Source organism: Pezoporus flaviventris, unplaced genomic scaffold, assembly GCF_033815535.1.
Source record: "Pezoporus flaviventris isolate CSIRO_AGI_PZ_B2104156 unplaced genomic scaffold, CSIRO_AGI_Pfla_v1 ptg000113l, whole genome shotgun sequence".
NCBI lineage: Eukaryota > Metazoa > Chordata > Aves > Psittaciformes > Psittacidae > Pezoporus > Pezoporus flaviventris.
In genome coordinates, this window is record NW_026892661.1 from 2,063,300 (window position 1) to 2,090,489 (window position 27,190).

At 55.4% G+C, this 27,190-nt stretch overlaps 4 protein-coding genes across 5 annotated transcripts; all 4 read left to right on the forward strand.

Annotated features, from left to right (window-relative positions):
- The first annotated feature begins 121 nt into the window (after window positions 1-121).
- Window positions 122-3,885, forward strand: CRYAB (crystallin alpha B). Its single transcript, XM_061478194.1, has 3 exons — window positions 122-742; window positions 2,285-2,407; window positions 3,554-3,885. The coding sequence occupies exons 1-3, from the start codon at window positions 545-547 to the stop codon at window positions 3,755-3,757; spliced, it is 525 nt and encodes a 174-aa protein (XP_061334178.1). The 5' UTR covers window positions 122-544; the 3' UTR covers window positions 3,758-3,885.
- Window positions 3,886-5,826: 1,941 nt separating this feature from the next.
- Window positions 5,827-9,711, forward strand: LOC133282040 (ferredoxin-fold anticodon-binding domain-containing protein 1-like). 2 transcript variants are annotated; one of them, XM_061478029.1, is made up of 5 exons: window positions 5,827-6,061; window positions 6,582-6,738; window positions 6,875-7,078; window positions 7,699-7,857; window positions 8,522-9,711. In XM_061478029.1, exons 1-5 carry the CDS (start codon window positions 5,827-5,829, stop codon window positions 9,708-9,710), a joined length of 1,944 nt encoding a protein of 647 aa, XP_061334013.1. In that variant the 3' UTR covers window position 9,711. The 2 variants fall into 2 exon arrangements, with proteins under 2 accessions (XP_061334013.1, XP_061334014.1); XM_061478030.1 differs by having other exon boundaries at window positions 6,639-6,738.
- Window positions 9,712-16,734: 7,023 nt separating this feature from the next.
- Window positions 16,735-18,244, forward strand: LOC133282066 (ferredoxin-fold anticodon-binding domain-containing protein 1-like). The gene has a single exon (XM_061478070.1). It carries the CDS (start codon window positions 16,984-16,986, stop codon window positions 18,241-18,243), a length of 1,260 nt encoding a protein of 419 aa, XP_061334054.1. The 5' UTR covers window positions 16,735-16,983; the 3' UTR covers window position 18,244.
- Window positions 18,245-25,298: 7,054 nt separating this feature from the next.
- On the forward strand, window positions 25,299-26,808 carry LOC133282065 (ferredoxin-fold anticodon-binding domain-containing protein 1-like). The gene has a single exon (XM_061478069.1). The coding sequence runs from the start codon at window positions 25,548-25,550 to the stop codon at window positions 26,805-26,807; it is 1,260 nt and encodes a 419-aa protein (XP_061334053.1). The 5' UTR covers window positions 25,299-25,547; the 3' UTR covers window position 26,808.
- Window positions 26,809-27,190: the final 382 nt, after the last annotated feature.

Below are 27,190 nucleotides of genomic sequence, written 5' to 3' on the forward strand. Positions count from 1 at the left end.
AGACCTCCTGGAGTCTTTCCTGCCCTCCAACTAAAGCAGGCCTGTGCCCTCTTTTGCCTTAAGGAGGGGCAGAGCTCTCCCTAGGCTGGCGGGTGATGTATGACTGAAGTCTCAGTGCTGGCAGTGGGAACAATGGCCCCTTGTCATTTTCCCTGTAAGCCAAAGATAGGAGTTGCATTGATCCTGCTGGCATCCAAAGCAGCTGGGAACATCCGCCAAGCCTGCCTGGGTCTCTGCAGATAAACAGCACGTGGGGAGCAGGGCGGGTGGCTGGGCAGTTTGGCTTCTTGCTGCCCCATTAGGCTCCTTTTCTTCTTCTCCCCTTCCCCCTCCTCCTCAGCAATGTGTTCAAATCCCTCAGACAGCTACTGGGCACCACTGAAGGGACCAGCCCAGGAGTGGGACAATAAAATCCCTGACACCACTGTTCAAGAGGCCTGAAGGGGGGGGAAGATCAGGCCAGCTGCACGGGTATAAAGCTGTCCTGCGCTCCCGGCACAGCACTGCAGCACAGTTGTTTGCCAGCCACCTCCAGCGCACTCCAATGGATATCACCATTCATAATCCCCTGATCCGCAGACCCTTCTTGTCTTGGTTGGCACCGAGTCGTATCTTTGACCAGATATTCGGAGAGCACCTGCAGGAGTCAGAGCTACTCCCTGCTTCCCCCAGCCTCAGTCCCTTCTTGATGAGATCCCCCATTCTTCGGATGCCCAGTTGGCTAGAGACAGGACTCTCTGAGGTAATCTTCCCTTCTTAATGATATTTGTTATTGCTGTGTGCACATCCTGATGGGTCTGGAGCTGGAGACCCATGAGAGCTGAGATCTTGGAAGCTTCTTATAGGTGGTTATTAGGAAAAGGCCGAGGAAAAGGGTGCTGTGTTTGTGTCTCTGCTCTTCTGCATTAAGAACCTCTGTATGCTTGTCCAATCATTTGTAACTGAGTGCAAGTATTGCCATATCATTCGGAATAGAAGCAAACTGTGGCAAACGAGCTGATGGAATAAAGGAAGAAGCCTTATCTCCCTGTCTGCTGTGCAAAACTTTCAATCCCACTCCCTCCTGAGAAGCAAACAGAACAGGGGTAGTTGGCAGGGGTAATGAGATACTCATGTCAGGCAGTGTGGGAGCTCACGCTGAGGAAAAAGGGGCCTGTTTTAGAGAATCGCTGCTGAGAAGAGAAGCATTTTAAGATACAGGACCCAAAAGATCATGAAGCAGCCGGCTGCTTACTTCAGGGGCTGAGCCAAGAAGCATGTAGCTCCAATAAACTTACCTGTTCTGTGAGTCAACTGTCTTATTTTCAAGTAACTTTTAGAGCTATTCTAAGACAAAGGATTGAAAGTATTGTTTTAATCTGCATAATGTTTCCCTTGATTTAGTGACCTGAATCTGGCTGTTCCTGAAGCAGCCATAAAAAGCACCACAGGTAACAACATCTCACTCAGTGGAGAAATCTTCTGGAAGGAGGAGGAAGCACTTAGCCTCCCAGGTCAAACTGCAGAAACCAGTAAGCAGAGCTGGCACAGAGGCTGCCTCCACATCCCAGAGCAGAGCTCCAGGAGGCTTGCATGTTCCTGACCATGAATGCAGCAGGAAGGCTGACACAGCCAGCTCTTACAGCAAAGTTCCATAGATGTGCCCAAGACAGGCAGAATGTGCAAATTCAACCTCAGAAGGCAGCAAAAAGCAGTGTTTAATAGAGGTGATAAAGTGCAAAATGGAGGGGAAAGAGGTGAGATTAGCAACAGGTGATTTTGAGTTTCAGCAAAAGTCCTGCTGCTCAGATTATGGAGGTGAGCAGTGAGGCTGTGCTTCTCACAGTGACACATTATTTGGGTTATTAAAGAGCAGTGATACAGGGGAAAGACTGCGAGCCTTCATATGAGCTTCACTCAGCTGTACAGGCAGGGTTTCTTTTGCTTTTAAGACTTGGCAAAATCCAGCCACAGAAACTGGAAATCTCCAGACATTCTGTAAAAAGAATTGGATGCAAAACCCATACGCCAACAGAAGAGTCAGTTTTAACAAATTCAGATTGAGAATCTCTTCCTTGCTTCCAAGGAAAACATCTATCAAGAGAAAGCATTCACATTTTAGATTCCGCAGTGATGGGCATTAATGTAACAGGCCAGCAAAGGGCAAAGCCACCCAGATCAGAATGCCAAGTCAGACACTGCATGTGTAGATACCACAGAGAGTCTTGAACTGCTGTATTCTGAGAGCCTTTTTAAGCTGAAGCCCTCACCCGCTCTTTTCTGAAGCCACCTACTTGTTTTGCAGATGCGACTGGAGAAGGACAAATTTTCTGTAAATCTTGATGTGAAACATTTCTCCCCTGAAGAGCTAAAAGTGAAGGTGCAGGGGGACATGATAGAAATTCACGGGAAGCACGAGGAGCGCCAGGTACTTCTACTTTAATTGTATGACTGATTGATAGAGTCAATGTGAACTTCCTCATCTATGGTTAAACAAGGAGACTGCAAAATAATCCTCTGTGCTCATCTCAAATAGTTCTGGTTTCTTTATTAACCAATCCTAATGGAAGATGCTCTGTGCAACACCCCACCCTGCCCAGATGATCCCAGGCTGGGCAGCAACAGGGTGAAGATTTATTGCTGATGTTACATGAACTGTGAACTGAACTGGAAAATCACCTTTGAAATGGGCATTTTTGGGCCTCCCTCGTTCTGCGAAGAGGCCAGGAATGCAGGGAGGAATTCCACAAGCTAACAACAAACTGTAATAACTAAACCACATAATGAATCAGTGCGTTACCCTGTTCTGTTGCCATGAGGCTACCTCTTCCTGAAAAAGGCCCATCTTTGTAATCTTTAAAGATTGTGTTCTTTCAGCATTGCTTGCTGGCTCAGGAGACCTGTGTGGCAATTGGACAGACAGAAGTCAAAAGCCATGTCCAAAGCTGTATGCAGCAGGGTTTGCCAGTCTCCACCTCCCTCCTACCACTGCCTCCTTGCCAGAAGGAAACGAATACATGTAATAAGATAGCTATGTGACTGGAATTGTCAGCTTTAAGAGCTTCTGGGATCACAAAGGTCTGTCAGTCAGGAAATACAGCATTACTTGTAGCTGGTGGAAGCCTATAATCCTGACATAGCTTCTGCAAACTTTTTTGGCTAAGAAAATAATCAAGTACTAGGGCAGAGATCAGCTCACTAGAAAGCTGTGTATCTCTAATGTTCTGGGGACCTTCAGGAATGGGGGTAGATGGCACTGCACGTGAGTCTAGCTGCTGCATCTTAGGAATGACAGCACACCACTGTGCAATGAGACCAGTCTCTGGCACATATAGCTCCTTTAAAAAGTGCATCTGCAGGCACCTGCAGCCTAGGCAGGGCAGTGCCTCACTTCTGCCTGTCTTGTCTCTTTAAAAAGAGTATCTCATAATGAAAATTCTTCTAATTTTCTGAAAAGTTTTCCTGTGAGAGCTGGAGCTTCCCAGTCTCGGACTTTATGCAAAGAGCCCATGGTTTAGGTGGAACTGAGTGAACATTTCTAACTGGGACTGTTCCTTCTCTTCTCCTTTTGAAGGATGAGCATGGCTTTATTGCCAGGGAGTTCAGCAGGAAATACAGGATTCCAGATGATGTGGACCCTCTGACCATAACTTCATCACTCTCTCTGGATGGTGTCCTGACTGTGAGTGCACCAAGGAAACAAAGTGATGTCCCAGAGCGCACTATCCCCATCACCCGTGAAGAGAAGCCTGCCATTGCAGGAGCCCAAAGGAAGTAGGCTGCTCTTCCAAGTCACCCTGAGGGGGCCATTTGAGAGCACTTTTCATCAGATACCAGCTATGCTGAATGGCTACTCTTATTATTTATGCTGAGAAAGTTTACTAACAAATAAAACATGAATAAGCAGCTTGTACTTTGTTGTTTTAGCACTGAGCACAAGGAAAGTGGTGGGTCAGAAAAGCTGTGTGAGGTTGCTGTGCAGGGAAACATACCTGGCATTATTCTTGCTTACAGCTTTGAGTGGCAGGTGTGTCAAGGAGAGTTTGTCTTCGTGTTCACAAACACTTTGCTAGTTTCACTTGGTGTACTCTGATGTTTTGCAAACATCTAATTGCATGAACCTTCTCCTTCAATGTTGCCAGAGGATTTCAGAGTGTTTCACAAGCAACAGAAAAGTTTTTCCAGTGGAGACTAGACTGGTAAAACAACTTCATGACAGTCAAACCCCTTTGAAGTGTGGGTATTCGATAACAACTGACTGGAAGACAACTGCATCTTAAATCTCTAGAATGACTCATGTTATGGACAAGCATCCAAATGCTGCCACCAATTCAGAGCAGTTGCAGTTTAAAACTGCAGAGCTGCAGTAAACGCAGGTATATCTAGAGAGGAGAACATTCTGCTCTTGTGATGCAAATCACATCACTTTGAAACCATGTTGTCAGTGCCCTTCAAGCAGGAAACAGGATCTGACGTCTACACTATTAATCTGACTTATGCAAACATTGCTGAGCGGTACAAAACACAAATCTTTTCTATAGAGTAGGCTTTTGTTAGCCTCAAATTCGGGAGCAAGAAATAGGATTTTTGAGCGAAAGTTCATTGGGGATAAACGTGATGAGGTTAGCTAGACAAGAATACTTGAAATGCAAATACCACTCCCTGAATGACTTGAAATACCTGTTCTGTGATGGCACAGGAGTGCAACTCAACAATGAGAAAACAACCTTGTCATCTCCAAGCACAAATGTCATTCAGAAGCTCTTCTTTAGCTACACTACTGATCCAACAGACTGTATTTCAGTTCTGTGCATGGACTTTTTATTCTCCAGTGCTTTGACTTGTGGTAATCTGAAGAGAATGTTGTTTCAGTGAATATACTGAAAACCTCACCCCACGAGGGTTTTGTTGATAAATCATTTCATTGGTGGTGCATTTCCAGCCACACTGGGAAAGTTTATAAGTGCTGCCCAAGTCCATCCACAGCTCCCCAAGGCCAGTAGCATACATTAAGGACCATGGAGGGAGTTGTACATAGAGATCTTGGGCATGATCTGGCAAGAGAAATCAACAAGTCCCTAGGATCATCTTAGATCTCAACAGCAGTTAACATGACATGGAATATTGTCCCTTCTACTCCCACAGTCACTGGAGAGGGACTTCCTATACTTGTCTGTGTGACAGAGGGCACCAGAGAAGAGCTGTGCTCCTCCTTGAGGACAAAAAGCTTTTTTGATTGGTTGATTTTTGTTTGGGTGGTTGGGGTTTGTTTGTTTGTGGGGTTTGGTTTGGGTTTTTTGGTTTTTTTTTTTGGGGGGGGGGGTAGGGGATGGTATGGTGTCTATTTCCCTAAGCTTTGATCCTGCATTTCTCAGCACCGAACACATCTCAGAATAACTTACCCACCCTTTGAAACGAAGTGATTGAGCCAAAGCCACAGGGACCTAATGGGCAAACTGACCTCAGACCTCATTGCAGGCGGTATCTCTGTTGGAGCTTGCTTTTTGAACAATTTTAAGCCTTCCACTGTGACTCCTGAAACACTGTCCTTGGCCTCTGCAGCAGCTGCGGGCTCACAAATAGAACAGGCGCCAGTAAAGCACTGCTGTTCTCTCTCAAGCCCTAACTCGCAGTCCTGAAGCTACACCGTCTTCTCAGTTATAGCTGCTGGCCTCCCCTGGGGCGCCGGCAGCTATCTGGGCTCTGTGCAGAGGGTCCGTGTCGGGGAGCGGCTGCACACAAAGCAACCGGAGATGGCCGCAGAGGCTCCGGCTGCGCCCGAGTGGCGAAGCCGCTTCCGCAGCGCATCCTGCGGAGCCGCGCCGGGGCCAGCGACGGTGCGGCCTGATGCCACCGGCAGGCGACCGGCGGAAACGTCATGAGGCAGCGCCGGGCTCCGGGCGGAGAGCGGGTATGGAGCCGGTGCGCCGCATCCTGCTCATCGGGGAGGGCAACTTCTCCTTCGCGGCCTCGCTGTGCGGGGCCGAGGGAACCCACGTTGTGGCCACTTGCTACGGGAGTGAAGAGGAGGTGTCCGGGTGTGGAGGAGCAGCGGAGAACATCCAGCGTCTGCGGGAGAAAGGTGGGTTCGCACCCCCGTCGTTGTGGAGGGAGGGTGGTGGCGGTGGTCCTTTCTCACAGCGTCCTAGGAGACGGGGAGAGGAACGGTGTCGATAGTGCTCAGCCCTTAGCTCTAACCGCTGTTGTCGTGACAAGGCTCTGGAGCGGCGGCATCCCTCCCTTAGAACGAGGATCCGGCGCTCCCATTGCCTCCTCAGGAGCTGTGCCGTCACTCTATAGCCCTTCACCGCTCCACGCACCTAAGACGACTGCTTTTGCCACGAGGAATTTGAATTGTCCAAATCGATTTGCCCTAAGATCTAATCAGGCTGAAACAGAACTGAAACAAGTAGCCAGCAGAAGACTCTGCAAGCGAGGAAAGGGAACCTAGCCTTTGTGGTTTTCCTAATACGCGGGTGGGAAGACGCCTGGTAGCTGCTGCTCTGATATGCTTAAAAGTGGACTAGAGGGCTAACTGCTACCTTCTTTTAACATTTTCCATAATGATTAACATCAGTCTTGTTTTTCGATTACTGTTGAAGGAGCTGAAGTTATGTTCTCAGTGGACTGCACCAAGTTGAAGGACTGTTTTTTACCAGGAAAAAGAGAATTTGACTGTATTCATTTCAACTTCCCTCACTGTGGAAGAAAGGCTGGGGTAGTGAAGAACAGAGAACTTCTTGCGCACTTCTTCCATAGGTAAGGCAGACATAGCTCTGTGCTAATTAAGTGCCATGATACAGATTTCTAGCTGTGTTATGTGTGTTTTTCTCACACTATAAGACTTCTGGGTGTAATAGCAGGATTTTTTTTCGTTTCCTGGCTTTCCTTCCAGCTCTGCAGAAGTGCTATCAGAGGAGGGAGAGGTCCATGTGGCTCTTTGTAATGGACAGGGTGGGACACCTGCTGATCAGCCAAGGAGAGAATGGCACAACAGCTGGCAAATAGTGGCTGTGGCAGCAGGAGCTGGATTTATCTTGAGTAATGTTCATCCTTTTAAAGCAGAGACGATCCATGGATATAAGTGTACAGGCTACAGGTAAATGTGGCAAAACTGAAAAGATATTTGTGCTCTTATAATACCTAGCACTAGTATGGTCTTTTAGTATCTTGTTTGTTGGAGAGAGGAACTTCCTCTAATTTTCTTTAAAATAGCTACAGTTCTTTTTTGCCTCTGAACAGACTAGCCAAGATAAAGTGCAAGCTTCTTGCCAAAGTACCCTTTAAAAAATAAATTTATTCTAGCATTTTAAAGGTCAAAATGGCCCATTTGAGAACAAATGTGAATCTCGGCCTCGAGATGGGAGGATGGCTGTGGAACGTGTATCTGCTTAGCAGACAGTCAGAGAATCACAGCATGGTTGATGTCGGCAGGGACCTCCAACAATCATCTAGTCCCACCCCACAGCTGAAAGCAGAGCCAGGTACAGCAAATCACTGAGAGCCCCATTCAGTCTCCAGAGATGGTGACTGCACAACTTTTCTGTGTAGCTTATTCCAGTGCTGGACCACTCTCCCAGGCAATGTTGCATTTTAGCACCTTTTAACAAGACCTGGGATTCAACAAGAAGCATGTTAGTGTTGCACAGAGTTAGCTGTTGTGACACATTAAGCATGGGAAGTGATCAATGACTGTGCTCTGCTTTTGTGTATTGTCAGGAGTCAAGATAAATCTTTCTGTGTAGAGGGTGCATTAAACCATGTTTTCAAACGAAGCATGCCACTTTCATATTTCAAACCTATGAGCTGCGAAATAGAACTGGAAAACAGAAAAGTTTCTTTTCAAGTACCACAAGTACTAGTGGATAAAATCAATAGGTAAGTTTTATAATTAGTTTCTGTTTGGCAGTAACACACACTCCTGCTCTCAGTGAGAATGACTAGGATAGGTGTCAGATAAAATGGAGTTGGTTCACTTTCCCTCCTTTCCTTACAGAATTTCTTGTTCCATTTCTTTAAGTCTGCTTCCTGTTGGCTTGTGGTTATGGCCTACTTAAAAATAAGTCTACAGAACAAATAACAACTTTGTGAATGAGACCAAGCCGCTGCATACTTGAATGCACAAATAAAGATGAAAACTTTAATCTTTTTTACTATATTATGGAAGACATTGAGGAGCTGACTTGGTGTTGGCTAATACCACAATACTAAGGCTAGGAGGATTAAAACATACCAACTTCTTAGATGAACCACTGTGTACTTCAGAGGCTATCCAGTCTAACAAAATTTGATTCACTGCCGTAGTCTGGTAATGTGGAATTAGTTCTTGATTGTAACATGGAGACAACCACCACTGTCCTGAAAATGTGTGAGCCATTTCAACACTTCTGATGAAAGACTTGGCTTGTTTGGGTAATTATTAGAAACCTTTATATCTGAGACTGTTTTGGGTAAGTTGCTGGGCTCAAATTATGATCACAGGAAGGTATCTCAGGGAAATCTGTTTAGTGGTGTGTGTAATTCACACTTTTATTTTTCACAGGGGTTTCCTAGAACCAAATTCAAATCATCCAGTACGGACAGTAAAGGAGAAGCTCACTGCAGAGCTTTGCCAAGCCTTTCCGTTACAAAACATTGACTCCTGCCTTCCTCTGCTCCACCAAGGTCAACTCAATGGTGTCTGTGACTCAAATATCTTTTGGATCATTCTGAACCCAGAGGAGACTCCAAGCACTGAAGAAATGTCTAATGGACTGGCAAATGCAGTTTCATTTCACCATGTTGATTTTTGCAGGGATGCAGATAAGAATGGCTGGGTGGATGTACAAGAGGGATGCCACATTTCAAAGCAGTATTATCTTAGACCTTCCCTTCTACCTTATGCTCAGGCAGTAGGACAAAGAGGAGCTTTTCTCCCAGAGACACTTTATGTTCTTTCTGGGCTGGTTTTCAGGAGGTGTTTTATCACTCCTCACTCAATGCCTGTTTTTCATGAGATGTTTTTTGTAAGCGCCATTAACAGAGGCACAGAGAAAAGCTATATCCAGATGTTGGTGGATAACATTAAAACTAGCATACATTCTCTTCACCAGACCGTTTCCAGCTTTAAACTGAGTATCAGCCTGCAGGAAGCAATGAGCTTTGAAACAACTGAGCTAAATGACTTTGCTGCTTTTGAAACTCGGCTTAGTAAAATTCAGTACTTAATCTGTGTGGAGACAGATACTTCAGGCTCCCATGACAAGGGCTCCTGTGTGGGAGTTATAAGGACAGCTCATTATGAACTAGTAGGCAGTGAACTGGTTATTGTCTTTGCTTCATTGAATCTTGACCTCCTAGCCATGCTGATCTGTGGAATATGTGATTGGCGAATGCTCTGGACATCAGACAATCGGTTCCTCCATCAATTTCCTAGAGGAGAATTAAGGCTATTCAAGAGTTTTTCTCTCTATCCACCTTCCTATGTGCATGATGTCAGCTTTTGGGTTCCTGATGGGGAACAGTTCGATGAAGTTGCTTTTCACACCATTGCCAGGCAGGTGTCGTGTGAAACGGTCACGTCCATCCAGTTAATCGACAGTTTCCAGCAGTCAGAGACAGGACGGAGGAGCTTCTGCTACAGGCTGACCTTTCAGTCCTGCGACAAGGCCCTGAGCCGTCAGCTGGTGGCGGAGATGCAGCTGCTCCTCCGGAAGGAGATAAACCAGCACTTGGGTGTTACTGTTCGATAGAGAGGTGTGTGTTGGTTTCGGGTGATTGAGCACTGCCTGTGCCTTGTATTGATGGGGAAATGCGGTCCTCGACACCAGGTGCTCCGCAGCGCCCATCGCTCCCAGCTGCAGGGCTTTTAGGGGTTTAAAAGGACCGCCCCTGGGGCCGGAAGGGGAGAGGGGTGGGTTTGTGCTGCGTAGGCGGGGTCGTGGTACTGTGCGGTGAGCCACGAGCCCAGCGCGTGCTGCAGCCCCGGGCGCCTCGCGGGAAGGCGGGAAAGTGGAGGGGATGCTGCACGCGCCGGGCTCGTGCCCCCTCACCTCAGGGGCGCCTCGCGCGTGGGCGGGAAGAGCGGGAGCGCGCATTTACCTCAGGGGGCTGAGGGGGCGTCTGAGGCAGACGGGAGCGGGACCCGCCGGGGGACGGGACGGGAGCCGGTGCCGCCGGGGAAAGGGTAGTGATCGCCTCGGGATGGGAGGGAATCGGTGCCGTCGTCTTGTGGGGGAGGGTCTGTAATTGCCTCAGGATAGAGGGGAGCCGGTGCCGTCGTCTTGGTGGGGAGGGGTCTGTAATTGCCTCAGGATAAATGGGAGCCGGTGCGGTCGTCTTGGTGGGGAAGGGTCTGTAATCGCCTCAGGATAGAGGGGAGCCGGTGCTGATGTCTTGGTGGGGAGGGGGTCTGTAATTGCCTCAGGATAGATGGGAGCCGGTGCCGTCGTCTTGGGGGGGAAGGGTCTGTAATTGCCTCAGGATAGAGGGGAGCCGGTGCCGTCGTCTTGGGGGGGGAAGGGTCTGTAATTGCCTCAGGAGGGATAGGAGCCGGTGCTGATGTCTTGGTGGGGAGGGGTCTGTAATTGCCTCAGGATAGAGGGGAGCCGGTGCCGTCGTCTTGGTGGGGAGGGGTCTGTAATTGCCTCAGGATAAATGGGAGCCGGTGCCGTCGTCTTGGTGGGGAAGGGTCTGTAATTGCCTCAGGATAGAGGGGAGCCGGTGCCGTCGTCTTGGTGGGGAGGGGTCTGTAATTGCCTCAGGATAAATGGGAGCCGGTGCCGTCGTCTTGGTGGGGAAGGGTCTGTAATTGCCTCAGGATAGAGGGGAGCCGGTGCCGTCGTCTTGGGGGGGAGGGATCTGTAATTCTCTCAGGATAGAGGGGAGCTGGTGCCGCCGTCGTCGTTGGGGGGGGAAGGGTCTGTAATTGCCTCAGGAGGGATAGGAGCCGGTGCTGATGTCTTGGTGGGGAGGGGTCTGTAATTGCCTCAGGATAGAGGGGAGCCGGTGCCGTCGTCTTGGGGGGGAAGGGTCTGTAATTGCCTCAGGATAGAGGGGAGCCGGTGCTGTTGTCTTGGGGGGGAAGGGTCTGTAATTGCCTCAGGATAGAGGGGAGCCGGTGCCGATGTCTTGGTCGGGAGGGGGTCTGTAATTGCCTCAGGATAGATGGGAGCCGGTGCCGTCGTCTTGGTGGGGAAGGGTCTGTAAATGCCTCAGGATAGAGGGGAGTCGGTGCTGATGTCTTGGTGGGGAGGGGGTCTGTAATTGCCTCACGATAGATGGAGCCGGAGCCGTTGTCTTGGTGGGGAAGGGTCTGTAATTGCCTCGGGGCGGGTGGGAAGCGGTGTTGTCAGGGAAGGGTCCGCGTCCGCCCCGGCGCGGGCTGGCGGCGGTCGGGTCCCGCCGGCCGGGCTGGGCTGTGCGCCTTCCCGGGAGGCGCGCGCAGGCATCGCTGCAGGGGGTGCAGCAGGACCACGGAGGATCCAGTCTCCGCCTGGAGCGGCCCGGAGCAGCAGAGAGCTCTTCACCCTCGTCCCTGCAGGGAGCCCCGGAGCACCCATCCCGTGAGAGGAGCTGATAGGTGAGCGTTTACCGGGTGGGAGGTGGGGGGGGCGGGGGGCAGAGGGAGGGGAGTCGGGAGTAGGTGTGGGAGGACGGCGGGGCCGGTGGTGCTGGGGACAGTTCCCACGGGGCCGGGCGGGGCTGTGGGGAGCTCCCGGTCCCTCTCGTCCCTGACCGCGCTCTCCTGCCTTCGCACCGGTCTCCGGAGCAGACAGAGGCGGCGTCCGTCGTGTGGCAGTGATAGGCAAGAGCGCCTTCAGCCCAGGACCCTGAAGAGGAGCGGAGAGGGGAAGCCCGGGAGACTGAAGAGGAGCGGAGAGGGGAAGCCCGGGAGGCTGAAGAGGAGGAAAGTGAAAGGCACTCTGGGCACAGGGACCTCCTTGTCACGGGGGCTGGGGTCACACAAGGGCGTCAGTGGCACCTTTGGGGTGCCCTGGCTGGCTTTGAGCTGGGTGCCCTCCTTGTCACCAGGGTTGGGGTCTTTGCTTTTGCCATGTTGCTCCGTGGGTGGGTAGCCTTCCCGGAGAGAGGGGCAACCTTGTAAGCAGGGGGAGAGCCACCATCTCCGCAGCCTGGGGTGGGGGGAAGAGGAGCTCCTGAATATGGGGCGTTGTGCTGCAGCCGGGTTAGCCAGCCCGTAACTCGGGCTCCGTGGGGCTTGTTGGGAGTGCTGAGCTGAGGGGGACCGCCCTGTAAGAAGGGCTGTGTGTGGCCCCTCTGCTGGGCGGGAGGTGTAGGGAGGGACCCCTTTAATCAAATGGGTGTTTCTGTCCCTGACCTTTCAGAGGCACGGGGCTGAGATGTGTGGTTGGGCGTGCCCTGCCCTGGGCTTCTTTCTCTCTGCTCTCAGTACCTGGGGCAGTTTAGGAGGGTGGACACTAGTGGGGAAGGTGGGAGGCTGGGGCGAACCTGTCTGGGACCTTCCTCTGAGGTTGATGTCCCTCACTCCCCCGGGCGGGGGACCTGGTTTTTGCTTGAGCCCTCACTTCCTTGGCAGCCGTCCCAGGACAAGAACATTGTGTGGAACGGTGCCAGTGAGCACCACGGGTGAGCTAGACGAGGGGCGGTGGGCTGAACACAAGAGCGCTGCCAACACCTTTGACTGGCGGTGCGCTGCGTGATCTCCCTGTAAACACGGCTGGAGTCTTTGGCCTTTTGCCACGATGCCCCACGGTTTGGCTGCCCAGAGAGCGTGGCAACCCTGTAAGGAGGGTGAGAGCCACCGTCCCCGCACCCGAGGGGGAAATGGAGCTCTCTGGACCCCTAGGCCACCCTGTAAGCAGGGGAGGGCCGTTTCCCTGCCCCAGCAGCTTTCTGCCCGCTGGTGGCCTACCCAGCGTGACCCCCTGTTGTCAGGGCGTGTCACAGCGTTTTCCCCTTGGCGTGTTGAAGCTCTCCGGCTTCCACGCAGCCCCGGGCCCGGTCCGAGGCTCTCCTCTCCTGCTCGCAAGTAGGGTGACTCCCCAGGCATTGGCTGCACGGGGCCCACGCTCCCTTTGTGGAACTTCTTTCCTTGTTTGTGTCTGCGATTGCGTGCGTGTCTTTGCGTGCGTGTGCATGAGCAGGAGAATGAGCTTGTTTAGGCCCTTGTTAAAATAGCTGCAGCGTACTTAGCCTGAACTTCCCGGGAGAGCCGGGCTCTGTGCAGTAACAGGGGGCCCCCCTCTGAGTCCGTGAGCGGAGGGACGGTCTGGACTCGCCCCTTCTTTCCAAGGACGGCACCAAGCCGCTTAGTCGTGGTGCGGGCAATGCGACCCGCCTGCAGTCAGGACCTGGGTCTCTGCCTGCGTGGCTGCCTGTCCCGCTGGTGACCCGCCAGCGTGACCCCCTGTTGTCAGGGCGTGTCACAGCATTTGCCCCTTGGCGTGTTGAAGCTCTCGGGCTTCCACGCACAGCCACAATAATCGGTGGAGCCCTCTGTCCCCTGGAGCAGCCCCAGCTCGCTTTAAGCAGGGCTTGGGACGCTGTTTTAGCCAGCCCACAGGAACGAACCCTCCCTCGCCCTTCAGAGGGCGCCGGCCCACCTTTGGCTGGGCTGACCTCCCCCTGCTTGGGGTCGAGGTCGCTCGCTGGGCTCCTGCAGAAGTACAAGATGATGATGGTGACGATGATGATGATGTGCTGCAGCCACGAGGCCCGCCCGTAAGTCGGGCGCAGGTCGGAGCCTCAGGCTCCGTGGGGCTTGTTGGGAGCGCTGAGGTGAGGGGAGCCACCCTGTAAGGAGGGCTGTGAGTGTCCCCTGCTCCCAGTGGGAGTGCTGGGAGGGCCCCCCTGTAAGCAGGCGGGTGTCCCTGGCCCCAACCTTGCAGGGGCAACAATTCGGAATCTGTGTCTTCTCACGCCAGAACTGGAATGGCTTCTAAACCGCCAGGGAACGGCCCTGAGCCAAGTACCTCCCCCACACCCATAAAGACCCTCCCCAAAGCACTAAGGATGCTGTAGTGTGACTGCAGCCCCGGTGACAGGGACCGTCCCTTTGCCCGGAGTGCCTTTCTCTGGGCCCTTCTTCAGCCCGCTGCTTCTCCTCCGGCTCGCTCTTTCCTTGCAGTTCCACACGCGAGGGATGCCTCTGTTTAACCTTCTCCTCCGGGGGCTGCTGCCAAGGAACCGGGGAGCCTCTGCCCACTCCTCCGCCCGGTGGACCGGGGGGCGCCCGCCCCGGAGGAACATCCCTGCTTTTGTTTGTCCAGAGTCCTGGGCCTGAGAGCAGAGACCGAGCGGCCTAGGGCACGGCGAGGAGGGTGGGATGGGAGCAGGTCGAGGGTGGCCAGCGGCGCTTGCCCGCCTCAAACACCACCCCGTTTGCAACCAGCTGCTCGGCGTTAAAGCGACAGCTTCTCCCGAGGGTGGGGGGAGAGACCCACTTCGGGAGGTTCTGCCCAAGCCCCCCGCCCCTCCCGGGACCTGCCCTTGCCAGAGCTTCCAGCGATTCCGCTGCCCCTAGGGCAGGAACTGCCCCGCACTCTACAGAGCGCGCAGCTGGCAGCCTGCGTGGGGTGACCGCCCCCCTAGTGGGGTGCGGGTCAGGGTGTCCCTGAACGGGAGAGAGGGAGCCCCAGAGGGGCTTGGGGACCAGGGCCGCCCCCTCCAGCCGCTGCTTTGCACGCCCAGCAGCGCGTGCCCAGGGTGCCGCCTCCGAGCACGCCTCCAACGCCGGCGGAGCCCCGGAACCTCGCTCCGGTGAGAAAAGGCGAATGCCGAGGTGTTTGGGGGGGGGGGGGGGGGTAGGGGGGTGGGGGGGGGGTGGGGAGGGGGGGGCGTATGCTGCGGGGCCGGCGGAGCAGCGGGGACTGCTCGGCCCTGACTGCCTCCTCTGGCCCCTGCAGCGGCTGCTGGCGGAGGGGTCCGTCGAGCGTGGAAGGACCATCGGGGCAAGAGCGAGCGAGGAGTGGAAGTGCGGGAAGAACGCGCACGACAACGCGGTCGTGAGCAGGAACTGTCCTGCAACAGCTTTTGTCGCTGCCCTTTTCCCAGCTATTTACTGCGGCGGTTACCCAATAAAGCGCTTTCTCCAACCGTCTCCTGTCTGTTTGGCTACTGTCCTGCCCGAGTTCGCCCGGGCAGGGACGGGGAGGTATGCCCTCGGGAGCATCCACCGCCGCGGGGCTGCTGCCGTCTCGCAGTCGTGGGAAGGGGCGACCGGCGGCTACCATAGCCGTGTTCCGGCTCCGCTTCCTCTGCTGCGGGGCGCGCTCCGCACTCCGGCGGAGCGAGCTGACGGCGGCCCGCGCAGGCGGCGTGGAGGCGCGCGCCCGTGCCCACACCCGGCATGGCGGCCGGCGGCTTCGGCAGCGCTGTCGTTCCGTTCGCTCGGGCCAGGTAGCGGGGGTTCTCGGCTTCCCGTTCTCGGCATGGCCGCCAAGGGGGCTCGGCAGCGGCTGCGAGCTGGAGGTGGCGGGGAGGCGGCCCGGCCGCGGTCGGAGGCCGCGGTCACGGAGGAAGCCCGCTTGGAGTAGGTGCCGGGGCCGGCGTCGGGAGGGGGGAGTCCGCGGCGAGGCGGGGCCGGGACGCGGTGGGCGCCGGGCGCGTACCCCTGCAGCCGGGCGGTGCGCGCGGCCGCCTGTCGTGGGCGGGTTCGCAGCGGCATCCCCAGTCGCCGGCGGGGCCGGGGCCGCGGCCGCGGCCGCTGCCGCTGCGAGCTCCCGCCCAGCTACTTCCTGGTCTTTGCGTCCTGAAAGGGCCCGGAGCGAGCCCCCTGCAGGGGCTGGTGCGTGCCCAGCCGGCTCCGTGTGTGCCGGGGGAATGGGATCTCCCCGGCGTCCTGTCGGTGGAGTTCCTCCCCTGCCTGTGGTAGCTCTGCGTGGCCTTGGTGGTGGGAGGAGGGCAGACCCTGGGGGCTGTCCTGCTGCCGTGCGTTAAGCACCCAGGGCCCTTGTTCCGTTATGGTGTGGGGTGGAAGATGGTTCTTCCTTGGCACGGAACCGGTAACCCCCAAAGAAAGGAGTGAATGAAAGATACTTAGGTGACAGAGATGCAGATACGCTTGTCTGTTCTGCATCTCTTTGTTAGTTCTGCATCGCATTGTTAGTCTTGAGCTAGTTGCCGGGTCTTCTAGGTGTGTATCTGTACTTTTCTCTTTGGACTAGATCACCTGGGAGCAAAGCAGGACAAGTTTGGGCTCCTGAAGGATCAACGGCTTTTAAGTGTCTCATTTCAGCCAGGTTCTGTGCAGCTCTCTTAAGCAACATCTCTGACTGCGATGAGACCTTTAACTATTGGGAACCGGTAAGTGGCTTTGTCTCCTCCGAGATACTTGAGAGTTTGTAGCTGGCTGTGCAAATGCAGATTTATCTTGAACCTTGCGCTAATCTCTGCGTTTCAGAGAAATTTTCTTAGGGATTCATGGTGAGGAATGCAAACCCTGTCTGCTCTGTGTAATGCGTGTTTGTTTAATCTGAATTGTAGACGCACTACTTCGTTTATGGAAAGGGGTTTCAGACATGGGAATACTCTCCAGCCTATGCCATCCGCTCCTATGCTTACCTGTGGCTTCACGCCTTACCAGCTTTGTTCCATGCTAGAGTTCTACAAACTAATAAGGTAAATCAGCCAGCTGTGTGAAAGTTTCTTTTCTGATGAATAAACATGCCTTTAGCCTGTGTTAAAGAGGTGCTCTGTTTGTTGTTGGAGTGAAAAGGACTGGTATTTACAAAACACCCCTTTGTTTACAAATACCTCCCTTCCTGTAATAATTTGCCAGGCTTTGTAAACTGAATTTGATTCACTGCTGTAGTCTGGTAATGCCTGTGCTGAGTGGCAGTGGTGATCCTGACTGTTAAGTCTCATTCCTTTTTTACCAGTGAAAGTGCAATTAGTTCTTGATTGTAACATGGAGACAACCACCACTGTCCTGAAAACGTGTGAGCCATTTCAACACTTCTGATGAAAGACTTGGCTTGTTTGGGTAATTATTAGAAACCTTTATATCTGAGACTGTTTTGGGTAAGTTGCTGGGCTCAAATTATGATCACAGGAAGGTATCTCAGGGAAATCTGTTTAGTGGTGTGTGTAATTCACACTTTTATTTTTCACAGGGGTTTCCTAGAACCAAATTCAAATCATCCAGTACGGACAGTAAAGGAGAAGCTCACTGCAGAGCTTTGCCAAGCCTTTCCGTTACAAAACATTGACTCCTGCCTTCCTCTGCTCCACCAAGGTCAACTCAATGGTGTCTGTGACTCAAATATCTTTTGGATCATTCTGAACCCAGAGGAGACTCCAAGCACTGAAGAAATGTCTAATGGACTGGCAAATGCAGTTTCATTTCACCATGTTGATTTTTGCAGGGATGCAGATAAGAATGGCTGGGTGGATGTACAAGAGGGATGCCACATTTCAAAGCAGTATTATCTTAGACCTTCCCTTCTACCTTATGCTCAGGCAGTAGGACAAAGAGGAGCTTTTCTCCCAGAGACACTTTATGTTCTTTCTGGGCTGGTTTTCAGGAGGTGTTTTATCACTCCTCACTCAATGCCTGTTTTTCATGAGATGTTTTTTGTAAGCGCCATTAACAGAGGCACAGAGAAAAGCTATATCCAGATGTTGGTGGATAACATTAAAACTAGCATACATTCTCTTCACCAGACCGTTTCCAGCTTTAAACTGAGTATCAGCCTGCAGGAAGCAATGAGCTTTGAAACAACTGAGCTAAATGACTTTGCTGCTTTTGAAACTCGGCTTAGTAAAATTCAGTACTTAATCTGTGTGGAGACAGATACTTCAGGCTCCCATGACAAGGGCTCCTGTGTGGGAGTTATAAGGACAGCTCATTATGAACTAGTAGGCAGTGAACTGGTTATTGTCTTTGCTTCATTGAATCTTGACCTCCTAGCCATGCTGATCTGTGGAATATGTGATTGGCGAATGCTCTGGACATCAGACAATCGGTTCCTCCATCAATTTCCTAGAGGAGAATTAAGGCTATTCAAGAGTTTTTCTCTCTATCCACCTTCCTATGTGCATGATGTCAGCTTTTGGGTTCCTGATGGGGAACAGTTCGATGAAGTTGCTTTTCACACCATTGCCAGGCAGGTGTCGTGTGAAACGGTCACGTCCATCCAGTTAATCGACAGTTTCCAGCAGTCAGAGACAGGACGGAGGAGCTTCTGCTACAGGCTGACCTTTCAGTCCTGCGACAAGGCCCTGAGCCGTCAGCTGGTGGCGGAGATGCAGCTGCTCCTCCGGAAGGAGATAAACCAGCACTTGGGTGTTACTGTTCGATAGAGAGGTGTGTGTTGGTTTCGGGTGATTGAGCACTGCCTGTGCCTTGTATTGATGGGGAAATGCGGTCCTCGACACCAGGTGCTCCGCAGCGCCCATCGCTCCCAGCTGCAGGGCTTTTAGGGGTTTAAAAGGACCGCCCCTGGGGCCGGAAGGGGAGAGGGGTGGGTTTGTGCTGCGTAGGCGGGGTCGTGGTACTGTGCGGTGAGCCACGAGCCCAGCGCGTGCTGCAGCCCCGGGCGCCTCGCGGGAAGGCGGGAAAGTGGAGGGGATGCTGCACGCGCCGGGCTCGTGCCCCCTCACCTCAGGGGCGCCTCGCGCGTGGGCGGGAAGAGCGGGAGCGCGCATTTACCTCAGGGGGCTGAGGGGGCGTCTGAGGCAGACGGGAGCGGGACCCGCCGGGGGACGGGACGGGAGCCGGTGCCGCCGGGGAAAGGGTAGTGATCGCCTCGGGATGGGAGGGAATCGGTGCCGTCGTCTTGTGGGGGAGGGTCTGTAATTGCCTCAGGATAGAGGGGAGCCGGTGCCGTCGTCTTGGTGGGGAGGGGTCTGTAATTGCCTCAGGATAAATGGGAGCCGGTGCGGTCGTCTTGGTGGGGAAGGGTCTGTAATCGCCTCAGGATAGAGGGGAGCCGGTGCTGATGTCTTGGTGGGAGGGGGTCTGTAATTGCCTCAGGATAGATGGGAGCCGGTGCCGTCGTCTTGGGGGGGAAGGGTCTGTAATTGCCTCAGGATAGAGGGAGCCGGTGCCGTCGTCTTTGGGGGGGGGAAGGGTCTGTAATTGCCTCAGGAGGGATAGGAGCCGGTGCTGATGTCTTGGTGGGGAGGGGTCTGTAATTGCCTCAGGATAGAGGGGAGCCGGTGCCGTCGTCTTGGTGGGGAGGGGTCTGTAATTGCCTCAGGATAAATGGGAGCCGGTGCCGTCGTCTTCTGGTGGGGAAGGGTCTGTAATTGCCTCAGGATAGAGGGGAGCCGGTGCCGTCGTCTTGGTGGGAGGGGTCTGTAATTGCCTCAGGATAAATGGGAGCCGGTGCCGTCGTCTTGGTGGGGAAGGGTCTGTAATTGCCTCAGGATAGAGGGGAGCCGGTGCCGTCGTCTTGGGGGGAGGGATCTGTAATTCTCTCAGGATAGAGGGGAGCTGGTGCCGCCGTCGTCGTTGGGGGGGGAAGGGTCTGTAATTGCCTCAGGAGGGATAGGAGCCGGTGCTGATGTCTTGGTGGGGAGGGGTCTGTAATTGCCTCAGGATAGAGGGGAGCCGGTGCCGTCGTCTTGGGGGGGAAGGGTCTGTAATTGCCTCAGGATAGAGGGGAGCCGGTGCTGTTGTCTTGGGGGGAAGGGTCTGTAATTGCCTCAGGATAGAGGGGAGCCGGTGCCGATGTCTTGGTCGGGAGGGGGTCTGTAATTGCCTCAGGATAGATGGGAGCCGGTGCCGTCGTCTTGGTGGGGAAGGGTCTGTAAATGCCTCAGGATAGAGGGGAGTCGGTGCTGATGTCTTGGTGGGGAGGGGGTCTGTAATTGCCTCACGATAGATGGAGCCGGAGCCGTTGTCTTGGTGGGGAAGGGTCTGTAATTGCCTCGGGGCGGGTGGGAAGCGGTGTTGTCAGGGAAGGGTCCGCGTCCGCCCCGGCGCGGGCTGGCGGCGGTCGGGTCCCGCCGGCCGGGCTGGGCTGTGCGCCTTCCCGGGAGGCGCGCGCAGGCATCGCTGCAGGGGGTGCAGCAGGACCACGGAGGATCCAGTCTCCGCCTGGAGCGGCCCGGAGCAGCAGAGAGCTCTTCACCCTCGTCCCTGCAGGGAGCCCCGGAGCACCCATCCCGTGAGAGGAGCTGATAGGTGAGCGTTTACCGGGTGGGAGGTGGGGGGGGCGGGGGGCAGAGGGAGGGAGTCGGGAGTAGGTGTGGGAGGACGGCGGGGCCGGTGGTGCTGGGGACAGTTCCCACGGGGCCGGGCGGGGCTGTGGGGAGCTCCCGGTCCCTCTCGTCCCTGACCGCGCTCTCCTGCCTTCGCACCGGTCTCCGGAGCAGACAGAGGCGGCGTCCGTCGTGTGGCAGTGATAGGCAAGAGCGCCTTCAGCCCAGGACCCTGAAGAGGAGCGGAGAGGGGAAGCCCGGGAGACTGAAGAGGAGCGGAGAGGGGAAGCCCGGGAGACTGAAGAGGAGCGGAGAGGGGAAGCCCGGGAGGCTGAAGAGGAGGAAAGTGAAAGGCACTCTGGGCACAGGGACCTCCTTGTCACGGGGGCTGGGGTCACACAAGGGCGTCAGTGGCACCTTTGGGGTGCCCTGGCTGGCTTTGAGCTGGGTGCCCTCCTTGTCACCAGGGTTGGGGTCTTTGCTTTTGCCATGTTGCTCCGTGGGTGGGTAGCCTTCCCGGAGAGAGGGGCAACCTTGTAAGCAGGGGGAGAGCCACCATCTCCGCAGCCTGGGGTGGGGGGAAGAGGAGCTCCTGAATATGGGGCGTTGTGCTGCAGCCGGGTTAGCCAGCCCGTAACTCGGGCTCCGTGGGGCTTGTTGGGAGTGCTGAGCTGAGGGGGACCGCCCTGTAAGAAGGGCTGTGTGTGGCCCCTCTGCTGGGCGGGAGGTGTAGGGAGGGACCCCTTTAATCAAATGGGTGTTTCTGTCCCTGACCTTTCAGAGGCACGGGGCTGAGATGTGTGGTTGGGCGTGCCCTGCCCTGGGCTTCTTTCTCTCTGCTCTCAGTACCTGGGGCAGTTTAGGAGGGTGGACACTAGTGGGGAAGGTGGGAGGCTGGGGCGAACCTGTCTGGGACCTTCCTCTGAGGTTGATGTCCCTCACTCCCCCGGGCGGGGGACCTGGTTTTTGCTTGAGCCCTCACTTCCTTGGCAGCCGTCCCAGGACAAGAACATTGTGTGGAACGGTGCCAGTGAGCACCACGGGTGAGCTAGACGAGGGGCGGTGGGCTGAACACAAGAGCGCTGCCAACACCTTTGACTGGCGGTGCGCTGCGTGATCTCCCTGTAAACACGGCTGGAGTCTTTGGCCTTTTGCCACGATGCCCCACGGTTTGGCTGCCCAGAGAGCGTGGCAACCCTGTAAGGAGGGTGAGAGCCACCGTCCCCGCACCCGAGGGGGAAATGGAGCTCTCTGGACCCCTAGGCCACCCTGTAAGCAGGGGAGGGCCGTTTCCCTGCCCCAGCAGCTTTCTGCCCGCTGGTGGCCTACCCAGCGTGACCCCCTGTTGTCAGGGCGTGTCACAGCGTTTTCCCCTTGGCGTGTTGAAGCTCTCCGGCTTCCACGCAGCCCCGGGCCCGGTCCGAGGCTCTCCTCTCCTGCTCGCAAGTAGGGTGACTCCCCAGGCATTGGCTGCACGGGGCCCACGCTCCCTTTGTGGAACTTCTTTCCTTGTTTGTGTCTGCGATTGCGTGCGTGTCTTTGCGTGCGTGTGCATGAGCAGGAGAATGAGCTTGTTTAGGCCCTTGTTAAAATAGCTGCAGCGTACTTAGCCTGAACTTCCCGGGAGAGCCGGGCTCTGTGCAGTAACAGGGGGCCCCCCTCTGAGTCCGTGAGCGGAGGGACGGTCTGGACTCGCCCCTTCTTTCCAAGGACGGCACCAAGCCGCTTAGTCGTGGTGCGGGCAATGCGACCCGCCTGCAGTCAGGACCTGGGTCTCTGCCTGCGTGGCTGCCTGTCCCGCTGGTGACCCGCCAGCGTGACCCCCTGTTGTCAGGGCGTGTCACAGCATTTGCCCCTTGGCGTGTTGAAGCTCTCGGGCTTCCACGCACAGCCACAATAATCGGTGGAGCCCTCTGTCCCCTGGAGCAGCCCCAGCTCGCTTTAAGCAGGGCTTGGGACGCTGTTTTAGCCAGCCCACAGGAACGAACCCTCCCTCGCCCTTCAGAGGGCGCCGGCCCACCTTTGGCTGGGCTGACCTCCCCCTGCTTGGGGTCGAGGTCGCTCGCTGGGCTCCTGCAGAAGTACAAGATGATGATGGTGACGATGATGATGATGTGCTGCAGCCACGAGGCCCGCCCGTAAGTCGGGCGCAGGTCGGAGCCTCAGGCTCCGTGGGGCTTGTTGGGAGCGCTGAGGTGAGGGGAGCCACCCTGTAAGGAGGGCTGTGAGTGTCCCCTGCTCCCAGTGGGAGTGCTGGGAGGGCCCCCCTGTAAGCAGGCGGGTGTCCCTGGCCCCAACCTTGCAGGGGCAACAATTCGGAATCTGTGTCTTCTCACGCCAGAACTGGAATGGCTTCTAAACCGCCAGGGAACGGCCCTGAGCCAAGTACCTCCCCCACACCCATAAAGACCCTCCCCAAAGCACTAAGGATGCTGTAGTGTGACTGCAGCCCCGGTGACAGGGACCGTCCCTTTGCCCGGAGTGCCTTTCTCTGGGCCCTTCTTCAGCCCGCTGCTTCTCCTCCGGCTCGCTCTTTCCTTGCAGTTCCACACGCGAGGGATGCCTCTGTTTAACCTTCTCCTCCGGGGGCTGCTGCCAAGGAACCGGGGAGCCTCTGCCCACTCCTCCGCCCGGTGGACCGGGGGGCGCCCGCCCCGGAGGAACATCCCTGCTTTTGTTTGTCCAGAGTCCTGGGCCTGAGAGCAGAGACCGAGCGGCCTAGGGCACGGCGAGGAGGGTGGGATGGGAGCAGGTCGAGGGTGGCCAGCGGCGCTTGCCCGCCTCAAACACCACCCCGTTTGCAACCAGCTGCTCGGCGTTAAAGCGACAGCTTCTCCCGAGGGTGGGGGGAGAGACCCACTTCGGGAGGTTCTGCCCAAGCCCCCCGCCCCTCCCGGGACCTGCCCTTGCCAGAGCTTCCAGCGATTCCGCTGCCCCTAGGGCAGGAACTGCCCCGCACTCTACAGAGCGCGCAGCTGGCAGCCTGCGTGGGGTGACCGCCCCCCTAGTGGGGTGCGGGTCAGGGTGTCCCTGAACGGGAGAGAGGGAGCCCCAGAGGGGCTTGGGGACCAGGGCCGCCCCCTCCAGCCGCTGCTTTGCACGCCCAGCAGCGCGTGCCCAGGGTGCCGCCTCCGAGCACGCCTCCAACGCCGGCGGAGCCCCGGAACCTCGCTCCGGTGAGAAAAGGCGAATGCCGAGGTGTTTGGGGGGGGGGGGGGGGGTAGGGGGGTGGGGGGGGGGTGGGGAGGGGGGGGCGTATGCTGCGGGGCCGGCGGAGCAGCGGGGACTGCTCGGCCCTGACTGCCTCCTCTGGCCCCTGCAGCGGCTGCTGGCGGAGGGGTCCGTCGAGCGTGGAAGGACCATCGGGGCAAGAGCGAGCGAGGAGTGGAAGTGCGGGAAGAACGCGCACGACAACGCGGTCGTGAGCAGGAACTGTCCTGCAACAGCTTTTGTCGCTGCCCTTTTCCCAGCTATTTACTGCGGCGGTTACCCAATAAAGCGCTTTCTCCAACCGTCTCCTGTCTGTTTGGCTACTGTCCTGCCCGAGTTCGCCCGGGCAGGGACGGGGAGGTATGCCCTCGGGAGCATCCACCGCCGCGGGGCTGCTGCCGTCTCGCAGTCGTGGGAAGGGGCGACCGGCGGCTACCATAGCCGTGTTCCGGCTCCGCTTCCTCTGCTGCGGGGCGCGCTCCGCACTCCGGCGGAGCGAGCTGACGGCGGCCCGCGCAGGCGGCGTGGAGGCGCGCGCCCGTGCCCACACCCGGCATGGCGGCCGGCGGCTTCGGCAGCGCTGTCGTTCCGTTCGCTCGGGCCAGGTAGCGGGGGTTCTCGGCTTCCCGTTCTCGGCATGGCCGCCAAGGGGGCTCGGCAGCGGCTGCGAGCTGGAGGTGGCGGGGAGGCGGCCCGGCCGCGGTCGGAGGCCGCGGTCACGGAGGAAGCCCGCTTGGAGTAGGTGCCGGGGCCGGCGTCGGGAGGGGGGAGTCCGCGGCGAGGCGGGGCCGGGACGCGGTGGGCGCCGGGCGCGTACCCCTGCAGCCGGGCGGTGCGCGCGGCCGCCTGTCGTGGGCGGGTTCGCAGCGGCATCCCCAGTCGCCGGCGGGGCCGGGGCCGCGGCCGCGGCCGCTGCCGCTGCGAGCTCCCGCCCAGCTACTTCCTGGTCTTTGCGTCCTGAAAGGGCCCGGAGCGAGCCCCCTGCAGGGGCTGGTGCGTGCCCAGCCGGCTCCGTGTGTGCCGGGGGAATGGGATCTCCCCGGCGTCCTGTCGGTGGAGTTCCTCCCCTGCCTGTGGTAGCTCTGCGTGGCCTTGGTGGTGGGAGGAGGGCAGACCCTGGGGGCTGTCCTGCTGCCGTGCGTTAAGCACCCAGGGCCCTTGTTCCGTTATGGTGTGGGGTGGAAGATGGTTCTTCCTTGGCACGGAACCGGTAACCCCCAAAGAAAGGAGTGAATGAAAGATACTTAGGTGACAGAGATGCAGATACGCTTGTCTGTTCTGCATCTCTTTGTTAGTTCTGCATCGCATTGTTAGTCTTGAGCTAGTTGCCGGGTCTTCTAGGTGTGTATCTGTACTTTTCTCTTTGGACTAGATCACCTGGGAGCAAAGCAGGACAAGTTTGGGCTCCTGAAGGATCAACGGCTTTTAAGTGTCTCATTTCAGCCAGGTTCTGTGCAGCTCTCTTAAGCAACATCTCTGACTGCGATGAGACCTTTAACTATTGGGAACCGGTAAGTGGCTTTGTCTCCTCCGAGATACTTGAGAGTTTGTAGCTGGCTGTGCAAATGCAGATTTATCTTGAACCTTGCGCTAATCTCTGCGTTTCAGAGAAATTTTCTTAGGGATTCAGGGGTGAGGAATGCAAACCTGTCTGCTCTGTGTAATGCGTGTTTGTTTAATCTGAATTGTAGACGCACTACTTCGTTTATGGAAAGGGGTTTCAGACATGGGAATACTCTCCAGCCTATGCCATCCGCTCCTATGCTTACCTGTGGCTTCACGCCTTACCAGCTTTGTTCCATGCTAGAGTTCTACAAACTAATAAGGTAAATCAGCCAGCTGTGTGAAAGTTTCTTTTCTGATGAATAAACATGCCTTTAGCCTGTGTTAAAGAGGTGCTCTGTTTGTTGTTGGAGTGAAAAGGACTGGTATTTACAAAACACCCCTTTGTTTACAAATACCTCCCTTCCTGTAATAATTTGCCAGGCTTTGTAAACTGAATTTGATTCACTGCTGTAGTCTGGTAATGCCTGTGCTGAGTGGCAGTGGTGATCCTGACTGTTAAGTCTCATTCCTTTTTTACCAGTGAAAGTGCAATTAGTTCTTGATTGTAACATGGAGACAACCACCACTGTCCTGAAAACGTGTGAGCCATTTCAACACTTCTGATGAAAGACTTGGCTTGTTTGGGTAATTATTAGAAACCTTTATATCTGAGACTGTTTTGGGTAAGTTGCTGGGCTCAAATTATGATCACAGGAAGGTATCTCAGGGAAATCTGTTTAGTGGTGTGTGTAATTCACACTTTTATTTTTCACAGGGGTTTCCTAGAACCAAATTCAAATCATCCAGTACGGACAGTAAAGGAGAAGCTCACTGCAGAGCTTTGCCAAGCCTTTCCGTTACAAAACATTGACTCCTGCCTTCCTCTGCTCCACCAAGGTCAACTCAATGGTGTCTGTGACTCAAATATCTTTTGGATCATTCTGAACCCAGAGGAGACTCCAAGCACTGAAGAAATGTCTAATGGACTGGCAAATGCAGTTTCATTTCACCATGTTGATTTTTGCAGGGATGCAGATAAGAATGGCTGGGTGGATGTACAAGAGGGATGCCACATTTCAAAGCAGTATTATCTTAGACCTTCCCTTCTACCTTATGCTCAGGCAGTAGGACAAAGAGGAGCTTTTCTCCCAGAGACACTTTATGTTCTTTCTGGGCTGGTTTTCAGGAGGTGTTTTATCACTCCTCACTCAATGCCTGTTTTTCATGAGATGTTTTTTGTAAGCGCCATTAACAGAGGCACAGAGAAAAGCTATATCCAGATGTTGGTGGATAACATTAAAACTAGCATACATTCTCTTCACCAGACCGTTTCCAGCTTTAAACTGAGTATCAGCCTGCAGGAAGCAATGAGCTTTGAAACAACTGAGCTAAATGACTTTGCTGCTTTTGAAACTCGGCTTAGTAAAATTCAGTACTTAATCTGTGTGGAGACAGATACTTCAGGCTCCCATGACAAGGGCTCCTGTGTGGGAGTTATAAGGACAGCTCATTATGAACTAGTAGGCAGTGAACTGGTTATTGTCTTTGCTTCATTGAATCTTGACCTCCTAGCCATGCTGATCTGTGGAATATGTGATTGGCGAATGCTCTGGACATCAGACAATCGGTTCCTCCATCAATTTCCTAGAGGAGAATTAAGGCTATTCAAGAGTTTTTCTCTCTATCCACCTTCCTATGTGCATGATGTCAGCTTTTGGGTTCCTGATGGGGAACAGTTCGATGAAGTTGCTTTTCACACCATTGCCAGGCAGGTGTCGTGTGAAACGGTCACGTCCATCCAGTTAATCGACAGTTTCCAGCAGTCAGAGACAGGACGGAGGAGCTTCTGCTACAGGCTGACCTTTCAGTCCTGCGACAAGGCCCTGAGCCGTCAGCTGGTGGCGGAGATGCAGCTGCTCCTCCGGAAGGAGATAAACCAGCACTTGGGTGTTACTGTTCGATAGAGAGGTGTGTGTTGGTTTCGGGTGATTGAGCACTGCCTGTGCCTTGTATTGATGGGGAAATGCGGTCCTCGACACCAGGTGCTCCGCAGCGCCCATCGCTCCCAGCTGCAGGGCTTTTAGGGGTTTAAAAGGACCGCCCCTGGGGCCGGAAGGGGAGAGGGGTGGGTTTGTGCTGCGTAGGCGGGGTCGTGGTACTGTGCGGTGAGCCACGAGCCCAGCGCGTGCTGCAGCCCCGGGCGCCTCGCGGGAAGGCGGGAAAGTGGAGGGGATGCTGCACGCGCCGGGCTCGTGCCCCCTCACCTCAGGGGCGCCTCGCGCGTGGGCGGGAAGAGCGGGAGCGCGCATTTACCTCAGGGGGCTGAGGGGGCGTCTGAGGCAGACGG